The following is an 18217-nucleotide window of genomic DNA, read 5'->3' as shown; positions in this document are numbered from 1 at the left end:
AGGAAGAGGTCGGTAAGTGCTTGAGGGCTTTACTTATTTAAAACCTTGACACACCTCAAAGTCATCTCTCCCAATTTCCTTGCCATTGTTTTGGTGCAGAAGAATATAAAATACAGTTTTGCACTTAAAGCAAATTGGGATGCCAAAAGTATTGGTACAAACGGATTTCACACTCAATTTGCATAAGGTCAACACTCACATGCCCCACTGTCACTCAATATATTTCACACCAAGTTTAACATCAGTTGGAGGAAGGATAAGGACCTATTTCTCCATATTGCATTTGAAGGGATTGAAGAAAGAAAGGTATTGCACCGAGACCATGTGAGAATGAGTTGCAACAGCGACACGACAGTACATTAATACATGAAGCTTTGTGGAGATTCTCCTTAAGATGAAGAGGAGCCTGTGAGAGGTGAGCACAGACGAGGAAGAGAGCGAGAAAAATAAATAAAACACTACAAAAAATATAAACATCCTGTTAGCAAAGGCAGTGGGTATGCATAATGGATGCTTGGCTAGTCTCAGGCTTTGAGACAGACAGCTGCTACTTGGGCTGATAGGAGGAGCTGGTCTCTGGAAGAGGCCAAAAAAAATGGATCGGACAGTGAAATGCACCAGAATAGGCCTATCATTATCCTGAGTCAGTGCACTGCAGCATTAAAGCTGAAGGAGGAGAACATCAGAGCCCATTTCCACAAAGCGTCTTAGAGTAGGGAGTGCTGATCAAGGATCAGTTTTGGCTTGTAGATCATAATGAATAAGATTATATGGACAGATCCTAGATAAGCACTGCTACTCAGACGCTTTGTGGATAAGGGCCAAGAGCCTACTGGGCCATGTTGATGGGACACTTACCTGCACAGGTGACCTGTCCTGCATTTCAAACATGCTCTCCAGGAGCAAGACCGGTTTGCCTGGGGGTGTTTTGACGTGGGGAAGGGGTTCACGGGGAGAAGGTCACCAGAAAGCACATGATTCTCAAAGCAACAGTATTTCCCAAACACATTGAGCCTATGAATGAGTAGATATGAATCTAAAAACAACTCCTGTTAGGTAGAATTGAAAGCAATAGAAAATGAACACCGGCCACCTGCCAAACGGGTATATTTTGGCACTGGCGGGTAAGAATGTCTAACTCAACAGCCATGTTGGCACGTGGTAACACTTTGGACTCCACAGTGTGAGTGCTACATAAAAACAGTCAAGTATGGGCACAAGTGCGAGTGGTGATTTTTGCAAAATAAATGCTGCAGTAGCAGTTTTCAAAGTATTTCTGTCGTTTGGTTTCATATCTGGTAACGCACAAAAAAATCTAAATCCTAACGTTATAGCTATCCCACCTCGCACAGCAACACTGCCTTCTATAAACACGTTGTTTATAGAAGCAATGGCATAAAAGTTGGTCTAATTTACTTAAGTCTACCACTTTGTCCTTGTGTTTCTTGGCTATTTACATAGTTTTGTTCACAAGCTCGGTTGCTTTTCAATGTTTGAGTTTGCTCCCACAGCTAATAAAAAGAGGCATCGTTGGCCTCTACTAGTGACATTGTCACAGGCACATGTGATGACTTGAGTGGCCCTGTTACCAAGTTACCCTTAAAGGGGCAGCTAAACATTTGTTAAAATACTCCAGTCACAGAATATTAAATCGAGCAATATACCACATTACTTGTTTTAGAAACATTAAGCATGTTCATCTGTTTTTCTTTGTGTAATTATGGTAAAATGGATATTTTGGCTGGTAAAAAAATCAGAGTGGTTTGGTAAACCGCTACACCCCTAGTGTAATTACGTGTGGGTCTGGACAAACACCGCGTGCAGACAGACATACAAGACACATCACACAAATCAAACTTGTCCTCGGGGGGGTTGCTCAGAGCTAAAATGACCTTATTGTGGCTACATCAACACCACCATAGCGACATCAACTGGTCTGGAAAGAACAAGCTTTCCTTACAAAAGACACAACAGACATCCAGACACACACACACACGACATGGTGGTACCATCAACGAGCTTGCCAACCTAAACTATGAAAAGCAGGAATAGGTCTGTCTGTCTGATGAGTTTAAGTGTTTGCAAACATGTTATATCTGTTCATCATATCCACGGCCATAACATTCTATGAGTCATGTACAAGAAAAAAAAAGAAAAACAATGTCCTCCCTCCCTCTGCAAGAGGAGTGCCCTGTCACTTCTTAAAGGTGCAGGCGCCCCTATTCTCTTCTCCCACACAAACAGCCAGACAAAGACTGTAAAAAACAGCAGCGGTGTCATCATGCTCCCTCGCTCTCTCTCTCTCACTATAATCTGCCTGGAAGTAAGCCTATTTGGTCTTACGCAATTCGCCATGTGACCGACCAACTGCCTTCATCGTGCCTGAATGTAGGTTATCCCTCATGCTGTCGGTCCGTCTTTAGCTTTAGTTCACAACATTCAAACAAGGCCTCTGTGACTCTGACCCAGTCAGGCTCACATGGAGTCCCAAATGGCTCCTTATCCTCTACATGGTGCACTACTTTTGATCCTAGCCCTACGGGCCCTGGTCCAAAGTAGTGCACTATATAGATTGATGAGAAAGCCCATGGGCCACGCACTACACTCAATAACCAGTGGGCCTTGTAAAGCTGGATTCAGAGGAAAGCTGCAGGGCTGACTATAAAAAGATCCAAACATAGTTGAATAACATGTGGGCACTGAGGATCATAAAGAAAAGGCCAATCCAACTGAATAGGAACATCTAGCATAACCAGCAAAAGCTCGCCAGCGCTATTGAAAAAGTTAACATAGGACCAATACTGAATACTTGAGGGTGAAATGTCAATCTACTCCTACATCATTGCATCTGCATGTAAAAAAAGAGATTGAAACACCCTCTATAGGTTAAAATCTAATCTTACGTTGATCACATTAAGTGACTCATCCAATGGAGTCAACAAGGCAAAAGATCAGCAATATCAGACATAAGATAACAACCGCACTGGAATTAACCTAACCTGGGGCCATGCCAGCTTCTTCTGGATATCTCTGCCTTCACTTCTCTGAAAAAGGTGGTTTCTTTCTCTGGTAAATGCCTTAGATCCAGGCTTATCCCTGAAGACATAAAAAAAGTGTGTTTGAAGCAGAGGACAGCACTGCACCGCAGCATCAGAACACAACAGGGGTTTCATTCACTTTCATTACCCATCACTTCCATCAGGGTGACCTTCCACACAAAGGAGGGTGCAAGCCACATCCTCATGAACACAGGACCAGGAAGATGTAGCGCACACACGCACGTGTATGTAACATGAATGGGCCTGGCCTGGGCTTACTTTCAGCAGCAGAGAGTGGTAAACTGGAGATGAACCCTGAAACTTGCTGTGTGTTACTGCTAAAACAAGGCTACAGATCCCCAGTGGCTAACAAACCAAGCCTGGATGGAGTCCCTCCCTGTCACACACTCTAGCATCTTTGTATTTTCCACTACTTCAGTCGCTGACTCACTCTCTGCTCTCTCCCCATCCTAAATTCCAATTTAGTAAACATTCCCCCATTCAAAAAAGCCCATTCCACTCGGTCTTTATCCAATTCATTTTCTGTTGAGCAGGGGAAAAAAAACCTTGTCCAGGTATTAGGTACTTACAGAGAGATGTGTCGCTGCTCGATGTCCACCCTGGTGAGCTCGTCCTCCTCCACGTCAGTCTCTCCTCCGGAGCTGCTCTCCGTGGCGTCCGAGTCAAAGGCGCTCTCCGTGGACCTCAGGTTGGTGGTTCCACTGAGGGACAGGCGCTCCAGCTCCGCCGGTACAGAGCCATCCTTCAGGAATCGCCCAAGCCCCTCCCTCTCCTGCAGGGTGAGAGGGGCGTCCTGGCCTCCTCGTCTCCCGCCAGTTCGGAGGGCATCCAGTGGCCCCAGTGTGCTCTCCAGGAGCCCCCCCAGCTGCTGTTGGACGTGGTGCTCCACCTGCTTGGCCTGAACCACCTGGAGGCGCTTCCTCAGGCGCCGTAGACGCCCCTCAATCTCGCCCTGCCGGCTCTTGCTCTGCTGAGACCGCTCCTTAACGTCCACTCCAAGGCTGCCCATGCCCAGGGAGGTCTGTCGGTCCGTTGGGGAAAGGGATGATGTGTCCGTGGCCAGCGATGGTGGCCGTTCGGAGGGTTTGCTGTCGGGGCAGTCCATGGGGGTGTTGGTGGAGGCTGCGGGGGGTGCTGGATGTTCAGGGTTTCCGGCAGGGTTGTAGGACAGTCCTGTGGGCTGCTGGTGCTCCCCTCCCCCATTGAGAGGATAGTTTCCTCTAGAGGCAGCCGTGTTGGGTTGGGGCACCGGGGAGTCCAGTCCATGTCCAGCAGGAGGCCTGTTATTACCTCCATTGACCGTTGTCATACTGTCCCGGTCCGGCCCGTTTTTGGCAAACTTCTTAGCCACGCCGTTGACCGGTGGCGGTGGGCTTGACAGGGCAGGGGGACCACCCCCTCTGCTGTTACTCATGATGCTCTTAAGCTGCTCCTCTGAGAGCTCCAGTGTCTTGTGTTTCCTGGGCAGGAAGCTGGGCAGAAGGCCGTGTTTCTGCAGCAGGACGCCTTGCAGCTTCAGTGACTCCTTGGTAGAGGGAACGGACGTCACGTCTGAGCACAGGTACGACGCCACCAGCGGCTGTAGTTTCCCAAGAGGTGTGGAAGAAGCCTCGTTGCTTCGCGTCAACTCCTCCTTCCCCTTACCTGTGATGGACCCCCGTGGGGACCGCGCTCTTCAGAGGCCTTGCGCTTGACAGCGCCGTTGCTGGAGACGAGAATGTGACTGGTGCCGCCGTTGCTCTCCACGCCGCTCGGGGAGAGGTTGGAGGAGGGCGGAGCCAGTTTGAAGCGGATGCGGTGAGCTTCGGCCGGCGCGTCGGTTAGAGCGGGCGCCATCGCAGCCATGCAGCACAGGGGGGGAGGGGGGGCGGGCGAGGGGGCCTCTCCCGGTGCCGAGGCCAGCTGCACACCACCCACCTACTGCCTCGCCAGAGGACAGCCTAGGAGAGGGAGGAAGTCGGGGAGAGGGAGAAAGAGGGGTAGAAAGAGTTTGTGTTAGAGATTTACATGAACACAGCACAACATCCGTGTGCCATTTCAAATGTTCAACCTTGACAAATCATCATACACGGTCATCCAAACCAGTCTTACACCACACCAAGATTATTCTGTGTGATGCCTCAAATTTGCCTATAGTAGTCTGGCCCCAATACCACATTACTACTCTGCAAGAAAACCGGTTGCTGAAGCTTTGAATACATATGAACCCATCAGATATCACTGACATGTTTCTGGAGCATAGAGGAGCAGGTGCGTAGATGAAACCATAGCTGGAGGATAGAGAGTGATGTGGGGGGAGGGGGCATTTACCAGCAGAACTACATTGAGAGGAGCTATGCAGCTTAATTTATGTCTGCATGGGACACAAGAGGCAACAGCTGATCTCACCAAATGTAGGTCAGAGCCCTAGCTGGAGCGAAGGCCTACTGAAACGCATCCAGACAAGGGGGATTCCAGCAGCCAAGCAGTAGACTAACGGTGTAGGGGGGGGGTTGTGATGGTAAAGTACCCTACCAGGGGTCACATCTGTATTTTCAAAGTATTCTCGTGGAGCTCAGAGGGGGCTTTTAAGACCCTGTAGCTACGCTAAGCTCACTGTTTCAATGTGCAATTTGGTTAAATGTTTGGCAGGCTGCCTGGCTAATGTAATTCAAGAACAAGGGAGGGTAGACTGAGAAGGCAGGTAAATCCTAATGGTGGAAGGAAAAATATGTAGGTGGCTGGCTAGCTTCACAAGTGCAAATTCTTCTTACATAACTGCTCAATAGAAAAATCTAATATTGCTAAGAAATGTTCAGTCATGAATACAAACAGGCCAGGCTGACAAGACGCTACATGAAATCACTATTCATTTTCTGAGAAGTAAACTAAGAGGGAGCGAGAGAGAGCAGATTGGTGTGTTATTATGCTCTGAAAGGGTGCCGTGCTGTAAAACTGCATATCCGAAGGGTGTGGTGATGGATGACACGGGTGTTGGGTTACATTGTGCAGCTGCATAATAGGATAGGCTACATGCTCCATCATTTCCTATTAGATTAGGGCTAGGCTTAAAAATCACAAAAAAGGCAGTGTTGTGTTCAGCTTCATTACATTTGTCAACAAAGAATGCAATAACGTAAAGAAATGCAATAATGTAGAGAATCACGAAGGCTTGTCTTATGCAAAAACAATGTCCCCATGTTTCATCTTCAAGCTAAATGTAAAGCATTTGCTGGGCTATCGACCCAGTACATCAAAAACCAGACATTCAAACTATTCCTACTTCCTAGATGTTAAATTCCTTTTTCCAATTTGACTCAAAACATATATGTTGCAATAGTGATCGTTTCTCAACGGGGGTGTTTTCTTAACAGTCACAAGTAAATTAGGAAATATTGACCTATCGATGTGTCGCTGAGCAGCTGCAATATTTTAAGCAACAGTTCGAGCAAGCAGAAAGGCAAGAAGTTCCCAAAAAGAAACTGAAAATGCAAATGGCAACACCTTCAAAATAAGGCCAGCTGCTAAGAACTGACGAGGGGGGGAGGGACGTGCCATATTCATCCTAATCTTGTGATAATGTTTTACTCAAAATGTCTTGTGTGTGACAGCCATGGATTGGCTGGGACAAGGAGCTGCTGCAGTAGGGGGGTGGGGAGGTGTGAGGAAGCAAGTTGTTCCCCCTCTGGCCAACCACATCTTATTGACAGCAAAACACTGACAATCAATCAAAGCTGAATGACAGTCAGTGCAACCAATCAGACAGCTCTGCACGATTGGTAGGTGGGGAATGTTGAACAGCAATGCGGATCAGGGCATATCTCCTCACAAAATTGAGGGAAAATGTAAGGGAGAGAAAGAGTAAAAGAGGGGGATGGGAAGGCCCGGGTCATTTGAGTTTATCGAAAGCCATTTCTGGAAGCACTTTTCAGAAATGCTCTTTGGTGAGTTGTTTTCCTAAGGCTGTTCCCCCATGTTGCTGGTTGAGTGGGGAGACGGCTTAAGTAGTGAACAGATTCGAGAACATTCTGGAGGTGTATGTTTACCTGACATGCATGAGAGGTCAACTTAACCGTGCTAATCTGAGCCCATCATCTGTGCTGCTGCTACCATATGTTGAAGGGTCAGGTGGGGATGGAAGGCCCCACTTTAACCTTTTTGGGATAGGGTGCAGCATTTTCACTTTTGGATGAATAGCGTGCCCAGAGTGAACTGCCTCCAACTCTGTCCCAGATGCTAATACAGTGGGGCAAAAAAGTATTTAGTCAGCCACCAATTGCGCAAGTTCTCCCACTTAAAAAGATGAGGCCTGTAATTTTCATCATAGGTACACTTCAACTATGACAGACAAAATGAGGGGGAAAAATCCAGAATTTTTTTAATGAATTTATTTGCAACTTGCACAATTGGTGGCTGACTAAATACTTTTCCCCCCACTGTATATGCACATTATTATTAGTATTGGATAGGAAACACTCTGTTTCTAAAACTGTTTGAATGATGTCTGTGAGTGTAACAGAACTCATATAGCAGGAGAAAACCTGAGAAAAATCCAACCGGGAAGTGGGAAATCTGAGGTTTGTAGTTTTTCAACTCAGCCCCCATTGAAGATATAGTGGGATATTAGTTATGTTTCACTTCCCAAGGCTTACACTAGATGTCAACAGTATTTATACTCTAAAGGAGGGGCTCATAAGGGCTCTTTGAGTGAGTGGTCTGGCAGAATGCCACAGCCTCGGTCTGGCGCGTTCACGTGAAAGGTAGCTACGTTCCACTTCATTTGTACAGACAAAGGAATTGTCCGGTTGGAAGATTAATTAAGTTTTATGTTAAAAACATCCTGAAGATGGAAACAAGTATGGAATCAATGTTTCTACGGGCTGTAACGGAACTTTTGGTCCGCTTTGGATTTGTTTACCAAACGCCCAAACAAAAGAAGATATTTGGACATAACTGATGAACATTATCGAACAAATCAAAACATTTATGGTGGAACTGGGATTCCTAGGATTGCATTCTGATGAAGATCATCAAAGGTAAGTGAATATTTAAAATGGTATTTCTGAGTAATGTTGACTGCCCAATATGGCGGGTATCTTTTTGGCTGCTTTGTTGTCAAAAGGCTGTACTCCGATTATTGCATGGTTTGCTTTCTCCGTAAAGTTTTTTTTTTTTATAAATCTGACACAGCGGTTGCATTAAGGAGAAGTTTCTCTAAAAGTTCCATGTATAATAGTCGTATCTTTTTCAGTGTTTATTATGAGTATTTCTGTAAATTGATGTGGCTCTCTGCAATATCACCGTATGTTTCAGAACTACTGAACGTAACGCGCCAATGTAAACTCAGATGTTTTTATTTTTAAATATGAACTTTATCAAACAAAACATACATGTAGTGTGTAAATTGAAGTCCTATGAGTGTCATCTGATGAAGATCATCAACGGTTAGTGATTCATTTTATCTCTATTTCTGCTTTTTGTGACTCCTCTTTGGCTGGAAAAAATGTGTTTATCTGTGACTTGGTGGTGACCTAACATAATTGTTTGTGGTGCTTTCGCTGTAAATCCTTTTTATATTCAGACACTGTGGCTGGATTAACGAGAATGTTATCTTTAAAATGGTGTAAAATACTTGTATGCTTGAAGAATTTTAATTGTGAGTTTTTAGTTGTTTTCAATATGGCGCCCTGCACTTTCACTGGCTGTTGCGGGGGGTTCCGCTAGCTCGTGGAACGAGGTTAAAAGGGGGGATGGAGTCAATCTCCAGTTGTGGACAGGGCCCCAGGTGTTTATTTTTGTATGGCCACCCACACACTAGTGGTGCACGGGTCACCCGCACCAGCCAGCAATTGCTAACCCATCCGCAACCGCCCAACTATACGTGACAAGTGAAAATCTGGGGCCTGTGGACTAGTGGGGTGCAGGATTTAGATACGTTTCTGCTTATAATTTCCAACATTTTGGTAGGCCATGTTAGTCAGCTTGTCTATAATTAGATACATGTCGTTTATCTTCTGTCATTACACAGTATGATGCCCTAGAATACTAAATAAACCATTGCTTACCAGAATATCATAAATCTATAGAGTGAATACTTCAATCTAGTTGACGTCGGTAAAGTTCTCTGTCATCTCTGATTCTTCCACGGAGCAAAACCTTTTAGGGACCAGGGAAAAAATTAAAATGTCCAAATGACATCAGTTTGACCGATTGTAAGGAAACAGAAAGCTGTGAAAACAACCTAACATGTTTCTGATTAGATTTCAGTTCCTTTTGGATTTTGTGATTGAAATACTAAATCAGCTTTATGATGCTGATAAAACATAGAGACCATCTGTAAAGGTGCTAACAGTACAATTTCATTCTTTCAAGATGCCGAACGAAAGAAATCATATTTCTCCACTCCTGTTCCCAAGTCAAAATGTAGCCTACATTTGGTGTTTTATTTTACTGCAAGAAATGCCTTATTCTGCAGGAATTAATATTAAAGTCTGTGAGAGGTTATAGACCAACAGTTGGTGTGCAGATTTCAGTTTCCATTTTTCCCATCTGAACAGTAGGCTACAATTCCCTTGTCGTGCCATAGGCCTATTTGAAGTCCATGTCTTGTGCCTGTTGAATTTGTATAGCACCTCACAATCACCACATACCCAAATCGTTCCCAGACATTACTTCTTTTTATTCAACCCGCCAGCCATCCACCTTGCCCTTCCTCCACACAACATTTCATGACCATAAACACGACCGAGCCACAGATTTAACAGCAGGGACTGCGGGTTATGAGTCAACCCAAGCATCTCTTTAAAGAGGAGTGTTACTGTAGCTTGGCATTTAGTCATGTCACACTAGAACCATGCAGCTGTGTCAAATATCAACTGAGACAATAGCCAGAGCCCAGAGCCAATGAAATAGCAGCACCTAGCAAGAGCAGGGCAGACATTAGGTCTAAGGTGAAGGAAATGATAGAAGATGTTTAATACACGCATGATTACCAAACACACACACACCCTCTCTCTCTCTGGGGATGGGCACGGCTAATCAAATATCCGGATATCCGAACGGATGGTTCGTATTCGAACAATTGAGAGTATTCCATTTTTGGAGATCATTTTTAGGCCTATTTTAACAATGAAAAAGCTTCATCTAAATTATATTGTCCACGTTACATTGTTACACACAAAGACATACTATGACATTTGAAATGCTTAATCGAATAAAACAAAACTTTATAATGTAGTGTTTACTTAAGGCTCTTTGAGCTACTGCTGCTTCAGACGCAACGTGGTGTTGACAGTCATTGTTTACAGTTGTGCACTGTAAATGTAGCCGACAGTTCTGAGGACTCACAAAGTAATTGCTTTATTTTCAAGCTCATTTTCACTCTTTTGGGCTGTGGGTTGCATTTGACATGAAAAGGTATTTTTATTATCATAGTGCATGAAGCCCTATGGTCAGCCCTGACAACGGTATGCTGTTTTCCCAACTTCAAATAGCAATTAGCCTACATGCACGCACACCAATGGTGAGTCCTCAAGACCTGCTGGCAGATCAATACAAAAAAATAAAATACAACAATGCCAGAATTTTTTTGTTTGTTTAAAAACAATCAAAATCAGTTCTATAAATGGGGAACATCAGACTCCTCTTTCACCTTTGTTGTCACCCTGGAAACACCTGCGCACTGTCTGAGAATTATTTTTTTTATTTTTTATTTTACCTTTATTTAACTAGGCAAGTCAATTAAGAACAAATTCTTATTTACAATGACGGCCTAGGAACAGTGGGTTAACTGCCTGTTCAGGGACAGAACGACAGATTTGTACCTTGTCAGCTTGGGGATTTGAACTTGCAACCTCCAACGCTCTAACCACTAGGCTACCCTGCCGCCCCAATTACATTATGTTGCAAAACATTTCCTAGATGGAAACAAACGTAACGAAGCGGGAAGGGACCTAGCTGAATTTATCCAATAGAAACTCTTGTTTTGGCTAATTATTAGCTTATGATTACACCTCAGCTGTTTGCATCATTGTGATTGGTCAATTTTTTATATTATGAATATCAGGAAAATAAATATTGATATTATTTGAAAAGTGAATTAAATCTCCTGCCCAAGTCACCCACAAAATTCAAATCAGTGCAGCCTGCTCTTTCTCTTCGCTAATGATGCGAGTGTGTGTTCAGTCTGCCTGTTGCATGTAGAACATCCTAGCCTATTTAATGACGATAGGCCCTGTTTTACTAAAGTTACGAGGCAAGAAATTGCGAAATACAGCACACCATTGCGAGATACAACTTTGATTGCCAATAGATAGAAAGAGAACCCTGCACTATGCCTATCTAAACAGTGCACCTCCTCTCTCTTTTTTTTAGGAGAGAGCTGTCTGCACAGGTAGCTCAAAATTATTTGATTGACAGTTCTGGTTGTCTAGAGATAGACATAAATTCTGCTTCAGAAGCAGCATTACTTTACAGACAAGTAAAATGCCCTTCATGCTGGCATTTAAAGAGCTGTAGTGCAACTTTACAAACAAACACGCCGCAGCTATCAAGTGTATATGTATAAAAACTGAGGTAGACATAATTTCATTGCCCGACCCTAGCGGTCATACATATGCAGTGCTTGACTTGGACTGGAATAGATGCCAGTACTGTTTATATTTAGGTACAGGAGCACCATAATACTCAAGATAATATTCTTTAAAAGGTGCAGGAGCTCAAGCAGTAGAAAATGTGAAGTGCCGGTACTCGCCTCCGGTGAGCTCCTGCCCAACACAAGCACTGTACATGCATAAGAGGACCATTATTCTGCATTGTGAATTGGTGTGGAATTATGAATATTTCTTGAAATTTTAATGGAAAAATGATTTATAAAAAATAGCAGTTGAAACTAGAGGTCGACCGATTAATCGGAATGGCCGATTAAATAGGGCCGATTTCAAGTTTTCATAACAATCGGCAATTGGTATTTTTGAGCGCCGATTTCTTTTTTTTAATAATAATTAATAACGGACCTGCCTAGTTAAATAAAGGTAAGAACACATTCTTATTCTCAATGACGGCCTCGGAACGGTGGGTTAACTGCCTTGTTCAGGGGCAGAACGACAGATTTACTCCATGTCAGCTTGGGGGATCCAATCTTGCAACCTTACAGTTAACTCGTCCAACGCAATAACGACCTGCCTCTCTCTCGTTGCACTCCACAAGGAGTGTTACGTGAATGCAGTTAGCCAAGGTAAGTTGCTAGCTAGCATTAAACTTATCTTACAAAAAACAATCATAATCACTAGTTAACAACACATGGTTGATGATATTACTAGATATTATCTAGCGTGTACTGCGTTGCATATAATCTGACTGAGCATACAAGTATCTAACTGAGCGGTGATAGGCAGAAGCAGGCGGGTAAACATTAATTCAAACAGCACTTTTGTGCGTTTTGCCAGCAGCTCTTCGTTGTGCGTCAAGCATTGCGCTGTTTATGACTTCAAGCCTATCAACTCCCGAGATGAGGCAGGTGTTACGGCTGGCTAGTTAGCGCGCGCTAATAGTGTTTCAAACATCACTCGCTCTGAGCCTTCTAGTAGTTGTTCCCCTAGCTCTGCATGGGTAACACTGCTTCGATGGTGGCTGTTGTCGTTGTGTTGCTGGTTCGAGCCCAGGGAGGAGCGAGGAGAGGGACGGAAGCTATACTGTTACACTGGCAATACTAAAGTGCCTATAAGAACATCCAATAGCGAAAGGTTAATGAAATACAAATTATATAGAGGGAAATAGTCCTATAATTCCAATAATAACTACAACCTAAAACTTCTTACCTGGGAGAAGTTTTAAATAAAAAATAATAATAAATCGGTATCGGCTTTTTTGGTCCTCCAATAATCGGTATCGGCGGTGAAAAAAACAAAACAATCGGTCGACCTCGAGTTGAAACATTAAGCAAAATATTACATTTGTCACATCGCTAGTCAGATCCTTGCTCTGTAAAGAGGTTCCTTCTAAATATGTCCAGGCACACAAACTCAAGAAACATTTACAGTGAAACTCAAAGGATATGCACCGACTGGCACCCCATTTCCTAATGGGTCTTGGTCAAAAGCAGTGCATTTGGGATCCAGAAACAACCTGTCTACCTAAAGGAGAAGTTGTGTGTAGGGAGGAGCTAACCCAGCCTCCTGCTAGTAGCACATTACTAATACAGCAGCCAGGTTCAATCTCAGTTCACCAAACCTCCACTACAAATAATAATCCACTACAGTAGAAAACAAGTAGGCTACAGTACAACCCCTCCCTGTTCAACGTATGTGTTGACAATTCCCTAGTAAACAGACGGACGGACGGGGGGGGTGAATGAAAGTTTGATTCAAGTAGGGCTATATAAATTGAATGTACTTAGCAAAATTAAGATGCAAATATGGCCCGAGTTACATAGGACAAAACAGATTCATTTTAGCCTAAAACTGTGTGACAAGAACAGCTTGGTACGTAGTCTACCAGCGCTGCCAGTAACCTATTGTATCAGCTACTGCAGCCCAGGGTTTCTTAATGGGTGCTTTCCCAAGTGTCTCTACATAGAAAAGCCTTTCATCAACTTAAGCCTTTGAGAGGCAGCAGGGAGGGACAGAAATTAGGGAGTTGGACGGGACTTCCCCAGACAGCCTTACACTCTCCAAACGAGGTTATAGTTTGGATGTAATCATGATGGAAAGTGAACACCATTTTAAAATAATTGTATGTTGACCAACCTTGACACACAAGCACGTGCTCGCTCGCACGCGTGCGCACACACACACATACGTACACTGAAACAACTTCGCTCAGCTATCGCTCAGCGTAATAACCCAGGAGAGAAAAGATCCAGTGAGGGTTTGGAATGTAAGGTGACCTCCCTTGGGCTGTTGTGTCAGAAAGTGAGATCAGACTGTGGCAATGACTCAGCACTACCTCACTCTACACAAGGCACCAAGTAGACTACAGAGAACATTCTGGAGGATGTTTGATGCAGCCAGGGTCAAAAGTAATGCACTATGGCCTATACTACGGCCATAGGGTTCCAGTTCAGACGTAGACCAGGGTTAGGGAGGAGGAACAGAGCAGTCATACACCACTGATTCCAGACACCTCTAGAATGTTTATTCACAAGGTGATGTCATAGAGCAGGAGAGAGAGAAACCACGAAACATTCATAGCACACATTTACTCGTGACTTAGGCTACTTCCTTTGCATACAGTATAGCATGTTTTTAACCTCTGGTCATTTCCATGTAAAAAAAGGCCCCATGAGCACCAACATGTGAAGTTCATGTCAAATCTGGTGCCAAATGAAAGCTAGGAGTCTGCATTTTTGAGAAATGAAGGCATACATAACTTTAACCATTTTCCATCCTCAAAATTAGGAATAATCAAAGGCTTTGATTTTTGGTCAAACAGACGGAAAAGTCTTAAAAATGCATTTGAAATATATCAAAACATAATAATGCAGAAGTAAAAGACACTGCCAACTAATATCAACACATATTTTGTTTAATAAACATTGGTCAGTGCCTTAGTTCACAGAAGTAACCAGGTAGAAACCATATCTATTTGGTTTCTTAATTATTAAGTGATTAAAACTTGAATTTAACCAAATTGGTAACAGAATTTCCTTAAACTCAGTAAAGGAATTACTGCAATTGAATTGGCTACAATGAGAAACCAGTAGTCACAAACCAGTCTTCCCTTCCATTGGCATATTATCATGTTAAATGCTGGTGGTCAAAGCTGGCTCTCTCCCACTCGCAGATACAATCAAAAGTGAACTAAACAATCAAAAATTAACAGTAAACTCAAAGGTTTCAAAGGAATAGACATTTCAAAATGTCATGTATATTGTTATAACGGGCAAATGGTTAATGTATAAAAAGGGAAAATAAATAAACACAAATATGGGATGTATTTACAACGGTGTTTGTGCTTCACTGGTTGTCCTTTTCTTGTAGCAACCGGTGACAAAATCTTGCTGCTGTGATGGCACGCTGCGGTATTTCACCCAATATATATGGAAGTTAATCAACATTTGACTTTCTTTCCTTAAATTTTGGGTCAGTCACAGTGGTCAGGTATTCTGCCACTGTGTACTCTCTTTCAGGGCCAAATATCTATCCAGTTTGGAAAGAATTTAACAGAAAACAGAGTAATGTGTCAAGTAATTATCTTTTTGTTTTCTCATGATTTGGTTGGGTCTAATTGTGTTGCTGTTGCTGTCCTGGGGCTCTTTTTGTGAACAGAGCCCCATGACCCACTTGCTTAGGGGATTCTTCTCTAGGGTAATCTCTCTGTAGGTGATGGGTTTGTTATGGAAGGCTTGGGAATCGCTTCCTTTCAAGTTGTTGTAGAATTTAAACGTCTCTTTTCTGGATTTTGATCCTTATTGGGTATCAGCCTACTTCTGCTCTGCATGCATTATTTGCCGATGTACGTTGTACACACTTATTTTCCACCATAATTTGCAAATAAATTCATTAAAATCCTACAATGTGATTTTCTGGATTTTTTCCCCCTCATTTTGTCTGTCATAGTTGAAGTGTACCTATGATGAAAATTACAGGCCTCTCATCTTTTTAAGTGGGAGAACTTGCACAATTGGTGGCTGACTAAATACTTTTTTGCCCCACTGTATTTTAGACAGATCCTAATTGGGGTGTCAAATTGACGTTCCTTTTGATGGCGTAGAAGGCCCTTCTCACCTTGTCTCAGATCGTTCACAGCTTTGTGAAAGTTACCGGTGGTGCTGATGTTTAGGCTAGGTAGGTGTAGTTTGTGTGCTCAAGGACAATGGTGCCTAGACGGAATTGGTATTTGTGGTCCTGGCAACTGGACCTTTTTTTTGGAACACCATTATTTTTTGTCTTACTAAGATTTACTGTCAGGGCCCAGGTCTGACAGAAGATCTAGGTGCTGCTGTAGGCACTCTTTGGTGTCTCGCTCACACACACACAAGCCCCCTCTCTTTCCATTTATTGTAACCCGCATCTAAGCACCAACCAACACCGGACGTCAATGGAAGTTGAAAAGTGAATGAAATTTGGTCAGTCGGCCGTGGCCTTGATTTCAACGTCCAAAGAATATGTTTTTGACAAGATCTGAGTCGGCATTCATTTCAACGTCCGATGTTTATTTTTGGTCCAGTCCGGCCTTGATTTGGCCCATACATAGACATCCACGATTGGTTCAAATCTAAACCAATCATAGACGTTTATGTTTTACACGTGTTAAGAGCACCGTACAGTAAAGATCTTTTTTTTTTTTAAGTTGAGTATAGTTCAGTACAGTCCTGTATGGTACAGTACTCTAGAGTTGAGTATACTATAATTTACTGCATTCTACTAATCCATTAACAGCAAGAAATTGGAATTCATTGCCCTTGATAATCAACCGTTCTCTGTCGTGGATGATGTTGGTCCAGCACCATGATCCCCAGTACACACAACCAAGTAGGGCGCTATTTTTCAGATGTTGCCCTACCGGATGTTACACAGTATTGTTGAAACGCATATCCATGAGCGTCACTGCTATTAGCTTCACAACTGACATTTGGGCCAGCCATGTCAACCCCATGTGCATGCAGAGTCTGACAGCAGAGTCTGACAGCACAGTGGGTTGACAAGGATTTTGTACTGAGGAAAGCCGTATAGAATGTGCTGGTTCTCATACCGCTGCTGCCATGTCAATGGCATTTGAGAACATGTTTGAAACATGAACACACTCCTAGCTCCATTCGAACAACTGACTCGAGAAACAAGCTCACCAGCTGCGTCTGCAGCAGACATCATACCCTCTGTCATGGCATTGAAACGCCTGCTCAACAAAACTGCCGACACAGACCGTCGGGTTAAAACTTGCAAAAGTACTCTACTACTCGACAGCATCGTGAAGAAGGCGCAGCAGCGCCTCTTCAACCTCAGGAGGCTGAAGAAATTCGGCTTGTCACCAAAAGCAACCATAAACTTCTACAGATGCACAATCGAGAGCATCCTGGCGGGCTGTATCGCCGCCTGGTACAGCAACTGCTCCGCCCACAACTGTAAGGCTCTCCAGAGGGTAGTGAGGTCTGCACAACGCATCACCGGGGGCAAACTACCTGCCCTCCAGGACACCTACACCATCCGATGTTACAGGAAGGCCATAAAGATCATCAAGGACAACAACCACCCGAGCCACTGCCTGTTCACCCCGCTATCATCCAGAAGGCGAGGTCAGTACAGGTGCATCAAAGCTGGGACCGAGAGACTAAAAAACAGCTTCTATCTCAAGGCCATCAGACTGTTAAACAGCCACCACTAACATTGAGTGGCTGCTGCCAACACACTGACACTGACTCAACTCCAGCCACTTTAATAATGGGAATTGATGGGAAATGTAAAATATATCACTAGCCACTTTAAAACAATGCTACCTAATATAATGTTTACATACCCTACATTATTCATCTCATATGTATACGTATATACTGTACTCTATATCTACTGCATCTTTATGTAATACATGTATCACTAGCCACTTTAACTATGCCACTTTTTTTTACATACTCATCTCATATGTATATACTGTACTCGATACCATCTACTGTATCTTGCCTATGCTGCTCTGTACCATCACTCATTCATATATCTTTATGTACATATTCTTTATCCCCTTACACTTGTGTGTATAAGACAGTAGTTTTGGAATTGTTAGTTAGATTACTTGTTGGTTATTACTGCATTGTCGGAACTAGAAGCACAAGCATTTCGCTACACTCGCATTAACATCTGCTAACCATGTGTATGTGACAAATAAAATTTGATTTGATTTTACTAGAGGCTCTGAACAAGCGAGTCGGTGGTATTCTCTCTGAGCCTCTTTACTGTGTCACCACCATGCTTGATGCTAGGTACAAGGACCACTACTTCGACGCAGACAAGAAACAGGGTTTACGTGAAATGTTACAGACACAGATGGACAAGATGGAACAGACACAGTGACAGTTGGCACCGAGGAAGAGGACCCACGACAGAAGAGGCAACAGGCAGAGATGAAACTTCACTGCTTGGCATGTATGAGGAAATCCTGGGTGAAAATTAAATGACTGAACCATGAAACAGCACAGCAAGTGAAACAAAAATATTTTGGTCAGTGTGTGTTTCAACTATTTAACTGTC

The 18217-nt window shown here is 43.5% G+C and overlaps 1 protein-coding gene across 1 annotated transcript in view; it reads right to left on the bottom strand.

Moving 5' to 3' along the window:
* Window positions 1-18217, bottom strand: part of LOC135553941 (KAT8 regulatory NSL complex subunit 1-like) — a 73191-nt gene that overhangs the window by 37510 nt on the left and 17464 nt on the right. The window contains 2 exon segments of the mRNA XM_064985891.1: window positions 3629-4712; window positions 4715-4999. Coding sequence (XP_064841963.1) covers window positions 3629-4712; window positions 4715-4904 — 1274 coding nt within the window. The 5' untranslated portion in view covers window positions 4905-4999.

The sequence above is a fragment of the Oncorhynchus masou genome, chromosome 14, assembly GCF_036934945.1.
Source record: "Oncorhynchus masou masou isolate Uvic2021 chromosome 14, UVic_Omas_1.1, whole genome shotgun sequence".
Classification (NCBI taxonomy): domain Eukaryota; kingdom Metazoa; phylum Chordata; class Actinopteri; order Salmoniformes; family Salmonidae; genus Oncorhynchus; species Oncorhynchus masou.
Note: the sequence above shows the minus strand (reverse complement) of the source record. Positions and strands in the feature narration are given on the sequence as shown.